This window comes from Tiliqua scincoides, chromosome 2 (assembly GCF_035046505.1).
Source record: "Tiliqua scincoides isolate rTilSci1 chromosome 2, rTilSci1.hap2, whole genome shotgun sequence".
NCBI classification, from domain to species: Eukaryota; Metazoa; Chordata; class Lepidosauria; order Squamata; family Scincidae; genus Tiliqua; species Tiliqua scincoides.
In genome coordinates this window covers 174,546,468-174,569,119 of record NC_089822.1, presented here as the reverse complement: position 1 = coordinate 174,569,119, position 22,652 = coordinate 174,546,468, and the positions used below count along the sequence as shown (strand labels likewise).

Below are 22,652 nucleotides of genomic sequence, written 5' to 3'. Positions count from 1 at the left end.
GCCTGTTGACCAAATCTTGATGATTTTAATGATTCAAACAAAACTGCTGTTGAAGTAATAAAAAATTGTTAAAATTGATCTGCAGGATTTGATAAATGCTTTAATGTTTATCATATCTAGACCTCTAGAGCTGACTTGAAATGGAATAGACAGATTTCTCCATTCTCAATCAGTATTCTTTGTTGTTAGTGTGTGTCTCATCTTCCAGGCATCGGTCCAGAGACATTGCCTTTTGAAGGCAAAAGTCTTTATTTGCTCGTCTCTAGTTTGTACATAGAAATAATACAATACAGTATTTATTTCAAGCAAACATCAAGAATAGGTAGAGTTTGTTGTTACAGAAAATCATTAACTGGATTGAGAAGAAAAAATTAATGTCATTATTATCTTCATGTTTGTTTGTTTTTTTCACCTGAAAAAGGGTTCTGATGGATTTCATGCTTGTTGATTTAAGTACAAATGTCAGAAGACTCTGGTTTTATGTGAGAGAGAATTATATGCACTCTTTTTCTCCTCAATTAGCCTTCATCCATAAACAACCCTATATTAATACAATAATGTTTCGTCGTTTATTATATACCTACCTATGGATATCAATTACATACATAACTTGGAGTTGTGGTGGCAGTTTTTTAAAATTTACTTGCTATTTTGATCCAGTGACATTTGGAAGCCAGATCTAGTATGAAGCAATTAGACAGTGAGCTCTGCTGTTGAAGAGAGCCTGTGTGGTCCTGGAAATCAAGAGTTTCAATATGTCTCTTCTCTGCTATGGGTACATTGGTTGGCCTTGGGTCAGTCAGAGCTTCAGTTTCTTATTGCTGAAACTGGGAATAACCCAATCCAGGAGTAAATGGCTTTTAATTACGTGGAGGTATGGTGTGTTTCTCTTCATTTCTAAAGCCGCTACTACTTGATAGCTTCTTTTTTTAGCTTCTGATACTTATAACTTTTCAAAGGATAGAGGGTGAAATTAAAATACAGTGTTGTTTTGAACTATGGGAACTCAGGGATCCAGGCATCCTTTGGTGGTTTTGAGTTTGTTAAATTCCTTCATACATTTAGGATGCAGTCCTAACCCCTTATGCCAGCGCTTTCCAGCACTGACATAAGGGCAATGCAGCTCTGAGGTAAGGGAACAAACATTCCCTTACTTTGAGGAGGCCTCCATGAGTGACACCCAACTGCAGGATGCAGCACACGTCCTGTTGGAATCGCTATGCCAGTGCTGGAAAGCACTGAAATAAGGGGTTAGGACTGCACCCTTAGAGTGATATCCTGATTGCAAAATGTTTGATTTGTATTTAGCATCAATAAATTGTTTTCAGTAAGAGTGTCACGGGTTGGGTTTAATTTTTTAAAGAACAAATATTTAGACCTTGCTATGCAGAAGAAATCTGGTCTGACTAGGATTGTGAGTGAATAAAAGAGAATATTTTAGAACCATGAAATAAGCAAAGTCAACAGTTCTTCCTCTTAGCTTAGATCAGAACAATATCTAGCTACTTTGTATCTGCTCTTGAGTGAAAATGAAAGGTCATAACCCAGCAAAGCACCTGGCAACTATGCAAAATGTTATAAATGAGCAGCCCAAAGCTGTACTGTCTGTCATCTTTCCCTAAATTGCTTAGGGTTGGTTGTCTCAGATCAAAAACAAAAGCCCTGAGGATGTGGTCTTGAGAATGATATGATGATGGTTAAGGATTTAGTTAGACTTTTGCATACCTAAAAACAGGAATAAATAGTCAAAACTGCTAAAAAAAATTAATGCTTGATGAGAGAAGGCTATTCTAGGCATTGCACAGAGGAACTCCTGGTGTTATACTCAACAGAGAGTTAGAAGCAATTTACAGTCCAATCCCGAGCTGCCTGGGATGCACGATTGTAGCGGCACCGAAAATGGCTACCATCGCATCCTGCGTGCTTCAGGCAGTCGCCAGGAGCTCCTTGGAAGAAGGGGACTTTCATCTCCTTCCCCTGGGTAAATGAAGTAGCCCGCAGTGGGGCTACTTGATTCACTGCCAACAAAAAGGTTGACAGTGAATCTAGTGCCACCATGTTGGGCGGTGAGTTCGATGCAGAGGCTTTGGATCTGGTGGAGCATAGCTCCACCAATCCCACCTCTCTCCCTCTCCGCTCCCTCCCCCCAGCACACCACCCCCACCCTCTGCTCGCCTCCCCATAATGCCTCCTCCCCACTCTCCATCCGCCTCCCCCCCACCTCCCCCCACTCCCCGCTTACTTCTCTGCTGCTTGACGGTCCATGCCGGCCAGCGCTGGGCTACCAGCAGCATTTGCCTAGTGGTAGGGCCCGCAAATGAACCTTATGGCACTTTTGTGACAGTGCACACTGGTGGTGTACCGGCGCGCCGAGCCCAGGGTTGGGCTCTTAGGCTGCAAAGCTGTACACCCTTACTCAATGAGACTTATTTTTGAGTAAACATGCATAGAATTGTGCTGTTAATTCCCTGATGAGTGTTCTTATATAATGGATGTATTTGCTGTATCATGTTCGTTGCATTTTTACTTTATACATTCAGATATTTCCTTAAAACACCTAAGAGAGATAATAGGAGTTTATTACTACATGTTTTAATAAACCACTCATTCGAAAGGAGACGTTGGTAACTGGGCAAAGAGGCACCTTTTATTGTATTGTGTTGTATTATATCTAATGGGGGGGAGCAATTGTCCCGCTTCACTCCAACATGGTTTCTTTTCTATATTTTTTAAGATAGTGAACGCTCTGGGGACAGGGGACCATTAAATGATTTATTTAACTATGTAAACCACTTTGTGAACTACTTCTATTGAAAAAGCAGTATAGAAATATTATTAGTAATTGTAATGTTTATTTTCTCCCCTGCTGTCTCTGTCCAGTAGCTGGCAAATATCCAGCAAGATATGGCAGCCCCATTTCACCAGAGACTCTTCCTCTCTGCAGGCTCTTCTCCTTGGCATTCTTTGATTAAGATAACTGCCATACACCTTTTGTTTTCTAAAGGGAAATCAAAGGAATCCAGCAGCAGATTGTACTTGCCCACTGATAGCCTAGCATTGCTTTAAAATTGGCAGGACTCCTTGATTAGTGTACAACTCTACAGTTAATGCTACCAATGGCATGAAAAATGTTGCTCCACTCCAAGAAATGTCTCTTTCTGTTTTCTCTTGTAGGTTTCTTTATCCTCTTTTCTTTCCCATTTGACTAGCTGTTGATTGATCTGTCCATGTTCTGTGGTTTCCCTGCTAATGAAAGGAAACAGAGTCACTGGAGCTTTGCTTTCTCCTACCATAACAATAAGAATTTGATTCTCATTTGAAGCTCTGATTACCAAAAGCCTTTCCTCCGTATCTGTGGCATTTGATTCCTGTTCCATTTAACTGATTTAATTAGCTGTTACAATGCCAGATAGTTGTCATACACACCACTACCACAACTAACAATGCAGATAGGACAATGAGCCATCTGCCAACAGAAATCTCTCCCTGTCAGATGCTGCCTTTTGGTAGTTCAGCCCAAATTGAAGAGAGCAGCTTTGGTACAGATGCTGGAAGACCGAGGCATGAGTGCCTGAATGTTTAGTATCCCTTCCACACAACCTCTATCATTACAGAAGAATTCTGTGTGTCGGAGCAGGTCGTCCTCTGTTTTTCAGAACCTGTCAAAAACATGTATTGGATCTGTTTGGGATCTGGGCATGAGTTCTCAGTAACAGTTTGCAAAGGAAACTTCTCAGTAGAAAATGGTGAATGTTTTCAGATATCACTGGCTACATGTCCAAAATGGTGCCAAGCTGATGGATTTCATTTGGGGTTTCCCCCCTTTGTCAGGGGTGTAGTGGAAGGAGAGCAGAAAGGACTTCCCCTACAACAAAAGTGGAGATGTTGTCAGCAGGAACGCTCAAATGCTGCGTATGAAATGGTTTTTTTCAAAGGATCTTCGGCAAAAAAACAAACATTGGGATCAGCAGGAGCCAAACCGAAAGATTTGCATGTAGGCATATATTAATATTTATGCTACTGTCTTTCACAAGTGCTCTTGAGAGACAGTATGTAGCTCAAGATGCTTTAAGACTAAAATCCTATGCAAATTTACCTGGGAAGAAGGCCTGCTGAAGACAGTGGGACTTGCTTCTGAAAAACGTTCTTAGAGACTAGCTCTCTAATAGATATTTTATATTCAAGTGGAATATTTTTTAATTTTATACAATCAATTGCAGCCCACTCAGAGTTTGTCATAAAATTAGCTAGATCTTTAAAAGAAATCCAGTCAAGTTCAAAATAAGAATAAATGCTAGAAGAAGAAAGCACTCTAATAAAGGCCTTTAAAGATTGCTTTGTTGTTCTATAGTCCTACTGGGGTATGGCTATGGAATGTGTCATGATGTAACCCTCCACTTCATAATTTACCGCTGTACCACTACCATTGTTGCATGTTGAATACTACTGGATGAACAAGTTAATAAACTGCTGTGCCTCCTACCTTTTAAGTTTAGCAATAACAAAATATGTATTTTACATAGTGGCATCCATTGTGACATTAATTCTTACAACAGCGGTTGCCTATATACCTATAAACTTGACAAATATATAGAAAATGCTTATAAACCAAGAAAATAAATACAAACTCCCAAAGCAGGCCTAAAGCATGTATAGTAATCATTAATAATGGAAAGGTAAATACAAATTCAACGTCCTGTGCAAGCTGTTTAAGGGCCTGATCCTATCCAACTTTCTAATGCCGGTGCTGTTGTGCCAATGGGGTCTGCATTGCTTCCTGTGTTGGGGAGGCAGTCACAGAGGCCTCCTCAAGGTATAGGAACATTTGTTCACTTACCTCAAGACTGCATTGCAGCTGCACACATGCTGGAAAGTTGGATAGGATTGGGTCCTTATAATGGTGGTGTTCTCCAGGCATCATGAAATCAGGTATCTTTTTGGTTTGGGAACTGTACCAAGAGATAAATGGTTATTGTATAAGAACTTATTGAAATGTAATCAAGGTCAATGTATTTTGAAGTCTAGAGAGGAATTGATTGTAGAGGGTTTTGACTGCCAATGGTTTATGTATTTACAATTATTAGAAAGATTTAAAATTGATAAAAAATTATATGGTTTTGAAGAGAGAGAGACAATATTGGAGAAACAATTAAGATCAGATGAGCAAGTAATATCTAAAATATATAAATTGCTTTTGAAGTTTGAAACAGAAGATGAACAGGTTAAAGAATGCATGATCCAGAGGGCAAAAAATGTGGGTTATGAACTTTCAATGGACAGATGGGAGAAATTATGGATAAAACAGACAAAATTTACTTTGAGTGTTAGCATTAAGGAAAATATATATAAGATGATCTATCGTTGGTATGTGACACCAAGTAAATTAGCTAAAATGTATGAAACTATGTCCAATAGTTGTTGGAAATGTAAGAAACAAGAGGGAACATTTTACCACATGTGGTGGACGTGTTCAAAAGTTAAAAAATATTGGTCACAAATTCATGCACAGATACAGTTGATCTTAAAAACAAATATACAATTGAAGCCAGAAGTATTTTTATTAGGTATGACAGATGAGTATGTGGAAAGAAAAAATGAAGTTTTATTTTTGTATATGATAAGCACTGCCAGAATACTTTATGCTCAAAATTGGAAGACTATGAATATACCTTCGGTGGAGGAATGGTGGATAAGACTTATGGATTATGCGGAGATGGCTAAATTAACAATTTTGCTTAGGGAGAATTCAACAGAAACCTTTTTGAAGAATTGGAGTCCAGTTATTGATTTTTTGAATCAGAGAGAGGATGGGGATTTGAGGTATTTTGGATTTGAAGATTGATTTTGAAGTATTAGTGGTATAGATTAACATTTGTTAATGTTTGGACTGTATGTATTTGGATTATAAGTATGGGAATGTTTTGGCTTCGCTCGTGCTGCTTTATTGGAATTTTGTTTATGTATGTATTTGTTTTTCTATTTTATGTTTATTAGAGTTAAATAAATAAATAAATGACAGAAAATAAAAATTTTAAAAAAAATGAAATCAGGTGTCTTCAAGCTTGGTTATAGAGATCTTCTTTTGACTAGGAAATAATACTGATTTCAGTGTCTCTCTCTTTAATTGTGGACTGTTTCACAGGTGACAGTCTTCCTGAATAGCTGTCACATGTTGGAAAAGGAATTATATTGCATGCACACTCTCGCATACCTTATTTGCCATGTATATTTGGGTAGGAAGGTGTGATAATTTCACTTACAAGAACACTGGCTGTATATTAAAGGGGAACAGTTCCAATGTTAATATTATTCCCATGATGTCAGTAAAAGCTTGCTAATTACAACCTTAAGAGCTTTTTTTAAAAACTAAATTCACACCTGTCTTTCAAATTTATCATTCCTGCTACAATCCTGTAACACTTTGCTGAGAGTAAATTCCATTGAATACAATGGAACTTAGGTCTAAGTTGTATAGTAGTAGTTCCCAAACTTTTAGCACTGCGATCCACTTTTTAAAATGACACTCTATCAGGAACCACCTAGCTTTACAAGGCTTTAAAAAAGTTTCACCTTACCTCTATTTTTATCAAGCCTCTGTTGTTATCCTTTTTACTGTGGTAGAGGGGCTGCCTTTTGGAGTGCTTATTGATCTCCACATTAATTGGATCAGGACCATTCTGGTGGCCTTGTGTTCCCCTTCACCTAACCTTCAATAGGAGACAAGGCACATTTGCCTATGTGTGAGTAAATGTGCATGTGTGGCTCAGCTTTTCTTTCCATAGGGCTCAATACATTTGCCTTGTCAGTTTGAGGAAGGGGGAACTTTCTTCTCAAGTGTGTTTTGGGACCTGCATTCATCGGATTAGGACTGCTCTGGTGGTGTTGTATTCCTATCAACCTACCCTTCAAAGTGGACTGAAGCATGTTTACCTATGTGCCAGTAAACATGCTATTGTAGCTCAGTCTCACTTTCCGTAGGGCTCAATACATTTGCCTTGTCAACTATCAGCTTGTTAGTTTCATGACCCACCAGCAATCATGTCGCAACCCACTGGTGAGTTATGACCCACAGTTTGGGAAATACTTTTTCCCAAAAGTAGATTTTTATGGTGGAAGCTCAGCGTTGCTGTTATAACTTATTTAAAGTTTTTTTTGTTTTGATTGGATAGCACATGAAAACCAGTGCCACACAAGAGTTCCAGTTCACATGGTATCACCTCTTGACATAAGTTATGGCAACCATATGCTCTATCTGCCATTTGGAAGTATATTTTTTTAGCAGCAAACAGGTGTGTAGCAACCCTAAAATTTGTGAGGGGTTTTGTTAGTTTTTACTGTATTTAAGATGGTGAGCTGGAAGTGGAACAGAATGCTCAGGTTCCTGTTCTCATTGGTAGAAAAACTTGATTTAAGCCAAAATTCCAGTATTCATAAGAGGACTTTTTTCTCTGTATGCAAAACTATAGATATAGGTAATGAAAATCTGCTAGATGGCATATAGACCTGGAACAGAACATACTGAAAATGTATTTAAAATAATAATCTTCATCATCAGATTTCTCCTTTCTACCAATTTGGGAGGAAATGGCTCAGAAAAATGCACTAGTGCCAGATGCCTGTTGCTTCACTGATTCCGAGTAAGAGGATTTAAAAGTCCTACACTGACAATGTGGGAGGAACAGAATGTTAAGAAGAAAACTATCGAACTGTAACCAATGTTTAGTCAAACTTCAACCAAGAAATGACTCAAGTATTATACGTTACATTTGGCAAAAAAGCAATCATGATACTCTCAGAATTATTAGTTCTTACCTAAGCCCCGTCTATAAAATGAGGTGGTCTTTTAGGAAAGAAATGAGCACGGCTAAAGTGTGATTATCCAACTCATTATAATACTGTAAGTTTTGTATAAATACTTGGACCATAAGAGAGGTTTGCTGCTTCTACCAAACTGAATGGAGGTTTTCTTAGAGTTATGAACAGGTTTACAGTATTCTATGAATGTGATAATGGTGGTGTGGATGATGTTCACAGTTTACCCATGCTCCTTGTATACAGTATGTTGAACACAGTGAAGGCTGTCCATTGTAAGTCTTTGACTGGATTTCTATCATAATACCTGTAGTCATATCTTCTGGTGGGTGTTCTCACACGCTAACAGGCTGTGCTAGCAAGTGTTTTTGCATTTGTAGCAATAAATATTGACTTCTTGAACTTCGGCTCCTTAATGCATGGTTGAAGTGGACTACAGCTCACAATGAAATCTCCAGCTTGTGCTTCTCCATGCTGCTTCCTCTCAACGCTCCTCTCTCTTTGGTGGCTGCCTAACACTGATTCTGGCTGTTGATGGGATTTTCCTTTGTGCTTGATCTAACCATGTGGTAGAACAATACAAATTGAACATGGTTCTGTCAAGCACCATGGAAGGCTCCATGCTTTCCTGCAGCTTGGCATGCTGGGACACTTCTGTTTTCAGAAGCATCAAAAGGTGAGAGATTTCCTCGTACTGACAGGACAACTGAAAAAGAGGCTCTGTGGTAAAGGGAACTGTAATTTCCATACAGTTAAAAAGCTGGATACAGATCTCATAATAAGAAAACCCCAAAATTGAAGACAATGCAGGGAGTGATTTTGCCACAGAGCTTGCAAGCAAACTTAGCTTGCAAGCAAACTTGCTGTATTAATTCCTCTTAAAATGAACAAGTTGGGCATCTAGTTGATTGATTAGGGGTACAATCCTAACCCCTTATGTCAGTGTTTTCCAGCACTGGCATAGCTGTGCCAATGGGACATGTGCTGCATCCTGCAGTTGGGCATCACTCACGGAGGCCTCCTCCAAGTAAGGGAATGTTTGTTCCCTTACCTCAGAGCTGCATTGCCCTTAGTGCTGGAAAGCACTGACATAAGGGTTTAGGATTGTACCCTCAGTTGTGTTTCAGATGTAGTGCTGAAATGTTTAAAAATTATATTAAGGCTGCAATTCTATATGCATTTTCCTATAGCGTACTTTTCTGTTCTGTTATTTCTAATGAGACTTACTTATGAGCAGACATGCAGAGAATTGTGCTGTAAGGGAATATTGTAAACCTAGACAGTGCATTAGGCTACTGTACTGCATGGTCCACTGTTTGCGTAACACGGAGAAAATCACTGTTTGTATTAGATATAAATATCATTGAACTAAATTGGTATTCAATCATAGCATCATTTTGTCTGAAACTGAAACCATAGCAAATGAATAGAATACTAGGAGTGGTAGTTGACATCATAGCCCTAGAATACTGACCTTTGTTCCACCTCCTTGCACACTTTATGCTAATGCTTTTCATTTGTGTCAACAATTAAAATGTATCTAGGGCTAATTGTCTACAGTGTGCATGGTACCAGTGTGCATGCAACTACTGCCTCTTTTTCTTTGCAGTCTGTTTGTCTCTGTCAATTATTTTAAAATTTCTACCTTCAGAGAAAATATTGATTTGCCTTCTTAAGAACCTCTACGCATCTCTTGTGGAACCCATGCACCTTTGTGCTGTTTTGGGCATCCGTGTATAAATAGGCTTGACCTGTAATAGTAAATTATCTTTATTCACTTCTGCTTATAGCTTAAAATGAACTCTTTGGTTCTGTTATTTTTTTCACTGAGAGTTGTTCTCTGGGTTGCCTCTTCTCTTTAATGGATGTGTATGAAAAGTTGGGGGAGATGCTAGTCTCCTTAAAGTTTCTGTTTCCTGTTTATAAGAAAAGATATGCAATATTTGCAACAAAGACCTGTAAGACCAGAAGGAATGGAACTACCATTTTACTGGTCCACAAACCTGGGTCCTTTCACAAGCTATAAGAGTTAGTGGTTATAGATATTTTCAGAAAAATATTGCAGATAGTATACATGTAAATAAAGTAGCAGTATGCCCTTAAGAAATTGATTTCAAAGAGCGAGATGCCATGTCTCACACATTTCGGTTTCATCAAAACCTTTAATTATGATGTTTCAGAAATATTTTCATAGTTCCACAATACAGTTTTCCAAGCTGCCTTCCAGGGGATCACCAAAACTGATTTTTATAATAAAGTAAGGAATGCCTGTACATAATCCTTAATGCTGTATGTCTTGAATCACACCATAACCACTTAAAAACACGTGGGAGCATGCTGATAAAGTAGTGCATGTTGAGATGGATGGACTCGTATAACTGGTACTACAACCAGATGGCTAGCTTTCACATTAGCTTCCCTAGTGGGAATAACATGATAGAACTGCCACCTGTCCAAGTGATCTCAAGGCTCAAGTTAAATAGTAAATTTCCTCTTGTTGGCTGCTGATTGCTGCTCCCTTGCAGGTTGATGGGTAACTCAGAGTACTTGATGACGGCATATGGTATTTATAACCTTGCACTCCATAGTCCTCTAGATAACTCAGATTTAAAATATTAATGCACACTTTTCAGTCAGCCTGCATCATATGCAAGGGTTACGTTCTGAGGTTGAAGTGTAAAGCCAAAGACGCATGTACTCAAAATTGCCTTAAAAATCTCTGAGATGCGAAAAGGCATACTTTCTCTTTAAAAATGGTGAGATACAGGCAAGAACAGCTGCTTCACTCTCCTATCTCAGGCTCCCTCCTGGGCATGTACTTAGTAAGTAGAAAGGTGGGTGGAATTGCCTACAGTATTTAAGTGGCGGTTTTTGTTTTTTTTGCCAACTGCATGAAGTTGAACTTGCACAAGTTCATCACACTTAAGATGTGGGTAGACTATAGAGAGAAAAAACACATCTTTGCCACTTTGTTTTCCTGCTGTTGCTTTTTCATATGAATCAACTATAAAGATGTTGTACTCTCACTGGATGAACTGTTTAGCGGCATTCCTCGGGCCACTCAGAGTTGCACCCATGAAATCGCAGGCACAGATCCAAGTAGCTCCACAGGGCTGCCTGTGGTGTTGCTTGGGGGAAGGAGACTAAAATTTTCTTACTCCAAGTTGTACCCCAGGCCGCATCAAACCTGTGCTGGATACAGCGCAAACCAGTCAGCCTGCCTGTTCCAGCACGGGTTAGGATTGTGCCCTAAGAATCTAGTCTACTTGCTACACAGTGGATGTCTACTAGTATCATATCCTTCAAAGCAACCTCTTGGATGATTGTAACATATGAGGAATGTAAGGAAGAAGACATTTCTTCAGATATCTAGGGTCTAGGTCCATTTTGGGCTTTAAAACTCAAAACTAACACTCTGAATTATGCTTGGGAGCTGCCTAGTAACCCCTGCAGCTACTTAATAACCAGTATGGGGCTGGCCTATCCATGGGCCAACTGAAGCAATCACCTCAGGCAGCAGTTGGAGGGGGGGGTACCAATCTATATTTATCTACTTGCCTCTGCTGCTCTAGAGCAGGACAGAGGAAAAGGAAATGTGGAGAGGAAGATAGAGCTGAGCTAGAATGTTGGAGTGTGGGAGAAACAGAAGCCGACAATTCTTCAAGTAAGGGGGGCTGCATTTGGAATGCTTCCTCAGGTGTCAGAAAGTCTTGGGCCATTCCTTAACTAGCCTAATGTGACCACTTTCGCAGGTCCTGGTTAGCATTCAGGCAACTGAACTCTGGACCAGTTGATTTATAAGTTTTATGCATCATGCTTAGGTGGAATATTCTGCCTGGCAGTGTTTGGGTATGTGTATATTTCATACAGAGAACAGTTGCATTAGATTGTAGCTATGGCAAACAGTAGTGTTGGTGTTTTCAAATTGGATCAAGAATGCTAATGGCTGAATATTCACTCAAGTCTCTGCGAATACCAGCTAAGGTTCATGTTTTCATGGCCCGTTTCAGGGTCCTCTTGCAGTTCAGTTGTGTGTTTTTACCCGCCAACCATTTTTCTTCCCCAAATTTTTGTTCTAAAACTTTAGTCTTTCTCATCTAAATGATTTTTGGCATTGACAATTAGAAGTTGCAATTACGATTGGCCTACAAATCTTGGAAAAGTTAAAAGCAATTAGGTTAGTTAGGATGGGCGGACATAATAAATGATTTCAGAAAAATATTTAGTTTTTCCCATAATGAACAATGAAGTCAGTGGGCAAATAATGCATGATTGGATCTGTGCTGGCAACTCTTTGATTACATATCCACTAATAGCTTTGGTTGCCGTAAGCACACAGATCACATTTAAACCTCTCGTTGTTACTTTTGCAAAAGACTGGTTTATTGAACTTAACCAGAGCAGCATTTCATTAAAACAAGTCAAAGGGAACCTGACAGCTGCAGCACAATGCTGAAGTACAATTTTTACTAAATATAAACATTAACTATTGTGATTAAAGTGAATATGATTGGAACTCATGTTCCTTTCAACTGCACTAGTGTTATTCCATTTTGTAAAAATATTTATCCATGCAAAGTAGACTTTTTGGTTTTAATCATATTTCAACTGAGCTGATTGTCTTGTTTTTCTGCTTTTATTTGTCTATGGGCGCAATCCTATTCTGTGCTGGAACAGGCAAGCCAGGAGGCTTGTGCTGTATCCGGCACAGGATAGTGGCTAGAAGCGGCTTAACCAGAGGCAAGGGGTTTTCCCCTTACCTCGGGTAAGGGCTGCAGGCCTTTATGGGTCTCCTCAGACTTGCGCCACCTCTGGAGGTGGCACATATCCAAGGAGAATGGAGTGGCTTGAAGCCGCTCTGTTCTCCCCAGGAACGGGGGTTGGGATCTGGCATCACTGCCAGATACCAGCCCCACCTCCCGCCCAGCCTCCCCCACCCAGGAATGCTTCCCTCCCGTCTCCTCCCTGCCTCCCCCACACTTATGTTATCCCCTTGCATTGGCCTAGCCTTGCAAGACTTGGCGGGGAAGTGGCCAAGGAGGCTGGATTCAGCCTCCGTGTGTCGGTGCATCTGGATGTGCCGATGCGGCTTCCTCATCAGGAGGCGCAAATGTGTCTTATGGCAAGTTTGCGACCTTCCTGGGCTGGCGTAAGGGACTTGCATCGGCCCAAGGTGCAATTTGGATTGCGCCCTAAGACAGCAGTCTCCAAACTGGAAACTGCTGTGTTCCGAAAAAGCCCTCCCCGTCTCAAGCAGCACTTACTCTTCTGTTATGGTGCTGCATTTCTTTCAAGTTGATCTGGGTACAAGGATGCAGAATGGTAAGCGCTGATCATGGGGGAGAGAGCTTTCTCCAAACCTCAGATCTGGGCCATGGGCCGGGGTTTGGAGAGCCCTGGTCTAAGACATCATTTGCCATGGGGCAATTACTATCCAGAAAATATTTTCTATAAGGGGAAAAGGCATCTTAAACACTCTTCTAAGAAATGGGAACAGATCTCAGTCTCTAGGACTATATTGAAGTAATTTGGGTAAGCTACTATGCAGCACAAGTGTGCCCTGCACTTTGGACACTCAGGAACCCTCCTGCCTGCCCCTGGTCACAACCACTGCCACGCTTGCCTTTCTATTACCAATTTGATTCAGTTATTTTATAATGCAGCTACTTACCTGAAAACATTTCAATTTTGCAGGTTCAGAGGACTACAGGAGTAAGTTCAGTGGGGATTGCTTTATGGATCTCATCTGTCCTGAAAAGTGTCGTTGTGAGGGAACGATTGTAGACTGTTCGAACCAAAAGCTCACTCGACTTCCCAGTCACCTCCCAGAATACACCACAGACCTGTAAGTGTTGTATTTCTGACAAGGAGTCATGTGGGTTTCCCAACTGTTAACATAATTCTGTTATTTCTTCTTATTTTGTGGCCAGTGCATTTAGAGGCTTTAGAGGTCAATGGATGGAGCTTACTGCTGCACTGCAGTCTGAAGTTTTCTAAACTGCTATGGAGGAAATTAAAACATGTTTTAAAAATCTCATTATTTTAGAACAATGTTTGCACAACTCATTTCCTTTCAAGAGTCTTTTAAATGGAAGGGTTGTGTTAAATCCATGCTCAGCCATGAAGTTTCCTGGGTGACCTTGGGCCAGTCACTGGGTGACCTTGGACCAACCTCACCTATAGTCACTTTTACTTTAGAAGCTCTAAAATGTTTGTCAAAATTGTTATGTTTTCCCCCCAAATAAATTCAAAATATATTGCTCTGATTCTTAACACAATTCTGAAAAATTATAGCTTGTGTCTGCAATCCAGTTAATATTAGAAACACATTTGTAAGCCAAACTGCAGGAGGTCTGGCCTCCATTTGCCTGAAGATAACATCCACAAGGTTGCCAGTTCGAGGCCACCGGCACCGTGTGACCTTGAAGCAGCTGACAAGCTGAGCCAAGTTATTCCATCTGCTCTGAGCGTGGGAGGTTGGAGGCCAGAATGTGAAACCAGATCAGAAAGAAACATCTGAATGTTGTGGTTCTTGGAAGATAGAACCTTCTTTCAATTGTAAAAATCCCTATGGGGATTTAATATAGCCTGCCTATGTAAACTGCCTTGAATAAAGTCTTGAATAAAGACCAAGAAAGGTGGTATATAAATATCTGTATTATTATAATTATGACAATAGACAATATTTTTGTCCCCCTTTTTACAACATGAGGGTGTGTGCTTCATCCACTTCCTGGCATGTTGGGTTCTTATTTTAAATATATGGAAGTGGGGATGGTTCAGCTGAGCTGCCCCATATGTTCATAGCTTGTACTACTTTAAGTGTAGTATTAGCAGCTGGGGCTGGCCCATCCATGAAGTGAGTTCATATCCACTGTGGCTCACATCCATGGCGGCTCATGTTCACAGTGGACAGTGGGAATAGTATCAGATTCCAGGTGTCTTCATCCTTCACCCTGAGTCTGTCACCACCTCCAGCCTGTCATGCATAGACCTGCATTGATCTGCTTCTCTACCTACTTACCTCACTCCTTCCTTGTGTGATTTGAAGGGACCATGTTAGGAAGAGCAAGGTGAGTAGGTAGGGAAGTGGATCACTGCTGCCCATGTCAGAAAAACCTTGCAGGCAGCATGGTTCATTCACCTTGCTTCTTCCTTGCAATGTCCCTTTAAATATAAAGCAACTACACAAGGAAGGAGTGCAGTGAGAGGGTAGGGAAGCTGGTTGCCATGACCCACTTGGTTTTGGGGGGCATGAGCAGCAGCAACCTTCTTCCCTACTCCCTTATCTCCTTCCTTCTGCAGTCCCTTTAAACTGCACAATAAGGTGCAAAGTGAGGGTATGAGGAAAGCAACCACTTACCTGGATGCTTGTTTAGGATCTCTTTAAATGAAACAAACTGTGGGACATGCTGGGAGTTTCCAGCATCACTTGTGCTTACTGTTTGGTAATGTGAGATCACATGAGAAGGACCAAGGTAAGTAACTCCAATTTTTTTTTCTTGTTGGGGGTTGGACAGCAGCAGTTGCGGCTTCAGTTCAGTTAACCCTGGTATTAGTTATTCTTTAATGGGGTAGTCTTGATGAACTGTTCCGCGTGCAATTCAGCTACAAAGCCCTGGTATGTCACAAAGTGGTTGAAGCACATGTGTTTGCATTGATCTTGCAGTGCAGATGCGCACAGAGAGGACAGTAGACAAGGAATTGTTCAAGCCAGACTTCTTTGTTTTTGTTGTTAATATTTGTGTGACAAATTTGCAAGCCACAGAGGCACTTCTGAGATTGTAAGGTGTTACAATGCTTCTGTTGTTGTTTTTCATAAGGCGTCTACATGACAATGATATTTCTGTTCTGGAAGCTACTGGAATATTCAAGAAGCTACCCAACCTAAGGAAGATGTAAGTTAAAATTATATTTAATTTAAAAAAATAGATGGGGTGACTTAGAGCCCAATCCTAGGCTCGACACGTCGGCTTACCGCCAGCGCACACTGTACCTAATGCTGGGCCGATTCCCATGCTAGCCCAGCAATGGCTGGTACTGGGCTACTGCTGGGTGGGCGCCCGGCCTCTGCCGTTCGGTGGTTGCACGGACCACCAAGCTGTGGAGAGGAAAGCGCAGGGGGGGAGGCGGGGAGGAGGCGTTCTGGGGAGGCAAGTGGAGGGCAGAGAGAGGGCAGGGAGGAGGCATGACGGAGGCGGGAGGCAGGAAGAGGATGGGCAGGAGGCGTGCCAAGGGAGGAAGCGGAAAGGGTGGCGGTGGGTCTGATGAAGCTCCACTCCACCGGATCCAGAGTGTTTGTGCAGGGCTAGGCACCCTACACAAACTCTTTTACCTCACCGCCGACCTTTTGGTCGACAGTGAATTGAGTAACCCCATTGCGAGGCTACTTCCCTTACCCGGGAGAAGGGGATGAAAGTTCCCTTCTCCCGAGGTGCCACCTGTGGTAGCCCGAGGTGTGCAGGATGCAGCAGCAGCTGTTTTCGGTGCCACTGAAGCTGTGTGCCTTGGGAGCTCAGGATTGGGCTTTTAGGCTGCTATCCTGTGCACATTTATTCAAGAGTAAACTTCACAGTAAACATGCACAGAATCTAGTATCACAGTTTGCTCTTATATAGTTAATAAGACAGGTTCAACAGAGGTGGCATATTGCTTCACCATCCAAGTCAGCAGTTACTTTTGAGTTTTAGGAAAAACCTAATGAAAAAATAGTATTGATCTATCGGGAAATTTGGTAGTTATAGAAATTACAAAAAACAAATTAATTTAACAGCAAAAATAACTTCTTAAAAATTGTAATAAAAATATAATTTTGAACAATGTAAAGTTTCTATAATTGCGAACAGTTCTTTAAACAAGGCTTCTTGTGGATTTTTGTTCTGGAACATGTTCTGGAACAACCTATAGCTACAATAATTGAAACAATGACCTTTAGAGAAATAATGAAGTGTGTAATTGTGTAATAGATCAATTCTTTTACCATGTTTAGCATTATGGCTGCCTGGAATTCTTGACAGTGGCACAGGATGCATCAATAAGAGTTAATTTGGCTTTAATTTGACATACATTTTAAGTGGATCAGAGCAATAGATATCCACTTATGTTCACTTAACTGTTCACATTGCCCCAAGTAAAAATCAGCTATGATACCCCAAAATGGAAAGCTTCCTCCAGTTTGATTTTGATATAAATATGTTAATCAGCATACTTTTCTGACTCAGGAAAAAAGTTGTTTTTTTCTTACGACTATGTTGAGGCTTCCCATTTTTTTTCTTGTAAAATGACTGTCCTAGTAGACCTAACCTAGTTACCATTGTCTTAGGCAGTGTTGTCTGATATATTGTCCATTTCTTGTTTGCTGTGAATGTATTCTTGGTTAGCTGATTATCCTGCTAATTGTTCACAGTTTTCATGGAGAAAATAACACACCACACTTCATACAATATGGTTTATGCTCCTTTTCCTATACAGAAAGTAGACTAAGTAAGAAAAGTATGTGTTGTAGTTCTTAGACATGTGACCTCTTGTATTGTGCTCTGCAGCCTTGACAAAACTTACCTTTAAAAACATCTAGCATGTTGTTGAATATATGTTAAATTTTGTAGCATGGCAGATTGGACCATCCTTTCTTGCTTTTGAGCTTGCTAGACTGTAGTCACATCATAAATGCATTCATAATGTATGAAAATTGTGTTGCCTGTACCTGATACCTGCAGTTTCTTTATTTCTATTTTATTAATTTGTTTAAAGAATTTTTACCCTTTCCCTCCAAATAGGAACCACACAAGGCAGCTTTCAATCAATTCAAATAAACAAGATAATACTGATAAGAAGATAAAAGTTCAGGCAAGGAGGTATACAAAAAAAAAAAAACAAGATCCACCAATTTTGTACAGATATAATATTTCACTCACATTAATGGGGAAAGGCAAGGTAAAATATATTAAATAAACCAGTAAAATTATGTTCTCTCTCTCACTCTCTTTCGCCACACACCCACCCATCCATCCACACACTCAGACACAACAAAACATTAAAAAGAAACAAAAGCCAAAACGCAAATGCGACCATAAAAGATGGGTTTTCAACTCTCATTGGAATGCTGGGGAGGAGGGACCCATCCTGCTCTTCACTGGTAGGGAGTTCCACATGAGAGATACCACCACAGAGAAGGCCCTCCCTTGTCACCCCAACTGAACTTATGGTGGTGGTGGTATACAGAGGAGGAACCAATTAGGAGCAGGAGGTCTGGTCTAGAGGGTAGAGCCTCCATTTGCCTGAAGATAACATCCACAAGGTCAACAGTTTGAGGCCACTGGCACCGTGCGACCTTGAAGCAGCTGACAAGCTGAAGCCGAGCTATTCCATCTGCTCTGAGCGTGGGAGGATGGAGGCCAGGATCGAGGCCAGATTAGAACGAAACATCTGAATTGTTGTGGCTCTTGAAAGATAGAGCCTTCTTTCAATTGTAAAAATCCCTATGGGGATTTAAATAAGCCTGCCTATGTAAACCGCCTTGAATAAAGTCTTGAATAAAGACCAAGAAAGGCAGTATATAAATACCTGTATTATTATTATTATTATTATTAGACCTCAAGTGATGGGCTGTTTAATTTGAAGGGGAAGGCAAGTCTTTAAGTACACTGATCCTAAACCATTAAAGCAGCCTTTCTCAAATTGTGGATTGTGACCCACTGGTGGTCATGACTGAATGTGCAGTGGTTTGCAACCTCATATGCACTAGGGCCTACATAGGCCAATGGAATGGCTTAGTTGCCCGGAGTGACCCAGAAGCAGCCTCTGTGGGCTTGAATAAGGCATTGCGGCTCTACAGGGAGCATCACATTGTGACCCACCATGGAGGATGAGGTGGATTGTGGTGCTAAAAAGTTTGGGAAGCGATGCATTATTTCCTTTAAAAATAAGAACGTGCACGTGAAACAGACTAGAAGCCAGTGTAATTGATGTAATAGCAGTGACATGATTCCTTTGAGCACCAGTCAAGAATTGTGCAACAAAATTTGTTTTCAAGTGGATTTCACGGACAGTGTCTCATACAGCACATTACAATAGCGCAACTTTGTTGTAACTAATGCATAGGTAACCATAGTAGGTCTAATTGAGACATGAAGTGATGCAGTTGATGCGAACACGCACACACACAAAAGCATGTAATCCAAAAAATCCTCTCCACATTCTTAGGCTGTAGAAGAAAAAAGAATCCATAATAGTTGGATAACCAGATGCAGATCACATAATTGTTATATTTATGTACAGGCCGTGCCTCCTGTCCATAGATTTGGGACACACAGTTTTACTTCATCGCGGGTCCCGAGCCCATGGATTTACCTGATCTCCGAGCTGTGCTCTGGTCATGTTCAGAGTCCCTTCAGGGAGACTGGCGTGGCCTTCCCGATCCTCAGGAGGCCTTCCAGAGAAGATCTTTCCTCAGCAGGGCCTCTGAAAGCAACCACAGCACAGCTCTGGTCACATCCAGAGGGTTAGTGTACTCTGACCCACAGATTTCAATATCCACAGGTTTCAGCATTTGTGGGGTTCTGGGAACAGAACCTTTGTGGAAAAAGAGGCACGACTGTACTGATTTCTCCTTTTTTCTTTTTCCATATTTGCGCTTTAGCACCTGGTCTCAGTATTCATATCAGATTATATAAGGTTCAGGATCCAAAGCTGACTTGGATTCTATCCCCAATTAGTAATTGATAATTAGTAGCACTTAAGACTCAAACTTAATGAGTTATATTGCTTTGTAGAGTAAGTAGCTGTAGGGTTATGCTATCAGTTGAGGTCCAGAAATTCTCAAGGGCAACTTATATCAGGATTTCCAAATGTCATCTGTCCACTCTTTAGTGTTGTGCTTATTGGAAATAGATAGTTCTTTCCTTTGTTTATTTCATGAAAGACTTTAAGAGACTGGTACTGTACCTTTCCTCTATTTGCATGTTGCTGTTAAAGACCAGGAACAGTTGGACAAACAGCATTGCTGTGCAATAAATATAGCACAGAACAGCCATGTTCCCTTTTACCATTTTATGTCTTATGAAGCAATAAATTCTTCACGATCTACTCATGGCAGAAGATAAGCATGTAAGAGTACAGGTGCAGTTCAGATGTCTGTATTCTGGCAGCAAGAGGTCATAATGCTCTGCGGTTCTTCATAAAAATTGCCTCATTCTGATTTAACATAGAGGCCTCCAAGCAGGAAGCTCTCAAGGTTGTTTTTTTTTAATTAGCTGGGATATTTTGTCCTCCTTTACCTGTGTGCTATCTTTATCCCACTGTAGAGAGAATATTTGGTGCATCGTATTGTGATGTTCAATCCAGAAGAGCACTTCCAAAAAACCATTAATCAGGCTTGTTTTTAATGTTATTAATGTTGTTAACCACCACCTCTCCTCATCTGGAATTCTGAAACTTATTCACTTTTTAAAAATAGAGTCTAAGGCTATTTAACATTCAAGGAATGCAGATTTCTCATAAATCAGTGCTTGGATATTGCCTTTGAACTCTTCTTCCCTTTGTCCATGTCCATGAAGGAGGCCCTCTCCATGGTAGGAAATTGCTACAAGATAGTATTTCTGAGTAGGAAATTGCTACAAGATAGTATTTCTGAGTAGAGTGCCTGTTGTTTTGCTGTTGTACTGTTAACACATTGCCAGTATATATAGCAATTTATAGAGTAACAGTATTGCTTGTTTTGCTACAACATAGAGCTGCTTTTTCACTGTGGCCAGATGGATCAGATGTTTTGTTCAAACAGTTCAGATTTTGTTCAGATGGATCCCACACCAGTTATAATGGTAACTGGACAATTCTAATTCCGCTGTATATTGTCCACTGGAATTAGAAGAATGAGAAGTGGAACCCTCACAGTACTTGTGTTTTGAAGATTTTGTTTTTGTGGTATCATTGTGTGTCAACTGCACAGAAATAAAAAGTGCTTTATCTGACCACTCTTATTCTTTTAACACAGATGGGTTGGGTAGAAATCAGAAGGGAAAGATTTTTATAGCAGGGAATTAAGCATGATCACCTTCTAATTGTTGCGGATACATTGTTAAAGCCATAGTTACAAACTGTTCAAACATGGGCAATCCTTTTTCATACTAACCAAGAAAATACAGAGGAAATGCAATAGGATGTACAACCTTAAATCAGAGGTACCTGTTTGAATGAGGCACTGACAGTTATTCCACACATCATTAACCATGAAATAGAATTGTAGAGGACATACTATTTGCGTGTGAAAATGACAGAAGTAGTGGAAAAGCTCACCCTTGGTTCATCCCAAATATATATTGACACATAAGCAGTTATACAAGAGACAGGATTAAAGAATAACTAGAATGGGGCTTATTGAAGAATTAATTACAATATTAGACATAGGAGCAAAGCACTAAAACCAAGCAGAAGCGACAGAAAGTAATAATAATAATAATTAATAAACTTTATTTGTATCCCACCCTTCTCCCTGAAAGGGACCCAGGGTGGCTTACAACATGTAAAAAACAATTTTTAAAAGCATGATTTAACACAGATAAAAACATATTAAAAACACATTAACAGAGGCCATAAAAACAGTAGTCAGAATAAAGTCAGAATAAAAAGAGCATAAAACAGCAAAATCACAGAGGAATCCAGTCTGTCAAAAAGAAACTAAAAGATGTATAAAAGTGTTAAAAAGGCCATGGAATCAGAAGACTTGTTTAAAGAGCAGGGTCTTCAGGCCTCGCCAAAAAAACTTATTTTCAAAGGACATTTTCAGAGGCTATATGCAAGCTGTATGCTTAGCAACTAAGAAGTTCTAAGAGAGGATGCAGAGAAGAGAGAAAGGAAGCACTGTACTTTGAAACCAGCTATAAGAGATAGATGGAAAATGAGGAACTCCTGCTTAGACAGAGAGAGAAAGACATTAAAATTGGAAACAACAAATAGATCATCCCAAGAATGAAGACAATAGTTGTTGGCAACATTACTTTCATACACACACTTGTGACTATACTACACATGTACTTGTGTCTACACTATACATGTACACATATAGTTTTAGACTCAGGTTTGCCTGGCCCTGAATTAAAACCAAATTGAATGAATTGAAGCCAAAATGCAGCATATGGCTGTTTTGGGACCATTGACTGAATAGCAGCCTCAGAGTGCCCCCAGTTAGGCTAACAGTAACCACAAAATAGAAGGAAAATAGACTTTATATAGAGAAACAAGAAAAAGGTAACGTTTACTTGTCGGATCAGTTGTGCAGAGATTTAAGTTGTTGTGGGTAAATAGAATATTGGTCAATAGCTCTGTTTGGAGAGGCACAGATAAGTGAGGGTGGGAAAGAGAGTGACAGTAGGTATGCCAGCTGGGGTGAGTGTCCTCTGCCAGAGAAGACCCACAAGAGAGAAGGAGAAGGTTAAGGGGAGGTTTAAAAAGGACACTGGGAAATGAAGCATGTTAGAAAGGACTGGGAGTTGTTACAAGGATTAGAGGAAGAATGGAGGAAATCCCCTATCAGCCACCTTGTTGGCAGAATGAGAGTTCCTCAAGCACTGACTGGCAAGGCTGTCATAAACAACAGTCTAGCAGCATGTGCCTATACTGCCAGAGTGCCAGCAGGAAGGCCAGAGTCTTCCTCTGTGCACTAGTGGATCCAGGCAGAGTTACCAAGGCAGATAAGTTGGCATTCCCCTCAGCATGGCAGGAGGGAAGGGGGCAGGTTTGGTGGCAGTGGCATCTGCTGAATCCTAGCCCTCTTCCTGATCCTGCTGCATGGATCCAAGTGAACCTGTGCCAGTAATTTTGCTAGCACATGTACAAGTAGACCT

The 22,652-nt window shown here is 40.5% G+C and overlaps 1 protein-coding gene across 1 annotated transcript in view; it reads left to right on the top strand.

Annotated features, from left to right (window-relative positions):
* The window catches only part of SLIT3 (slit guidance ligand 3), a 534,848-nt gene that overhangs the window by 361,704 nt on the left and 150,492 nt on the right, over positions 1-22,652 (top strand). The window contains exons 15-16 of the mRNA XM_066612910.1: positions 13,507-13,657; positions 15,636-15,710. Of these exons, the coding sequence (XP_066469007.1) occupies positions 13,507-13,657; positions 15,636-15,710 (226 nt within the window). The remainder of the gene's footprint in view (positions 1-13,506; positions 13,658-15,635; positions 15,711-22,652) is intronic.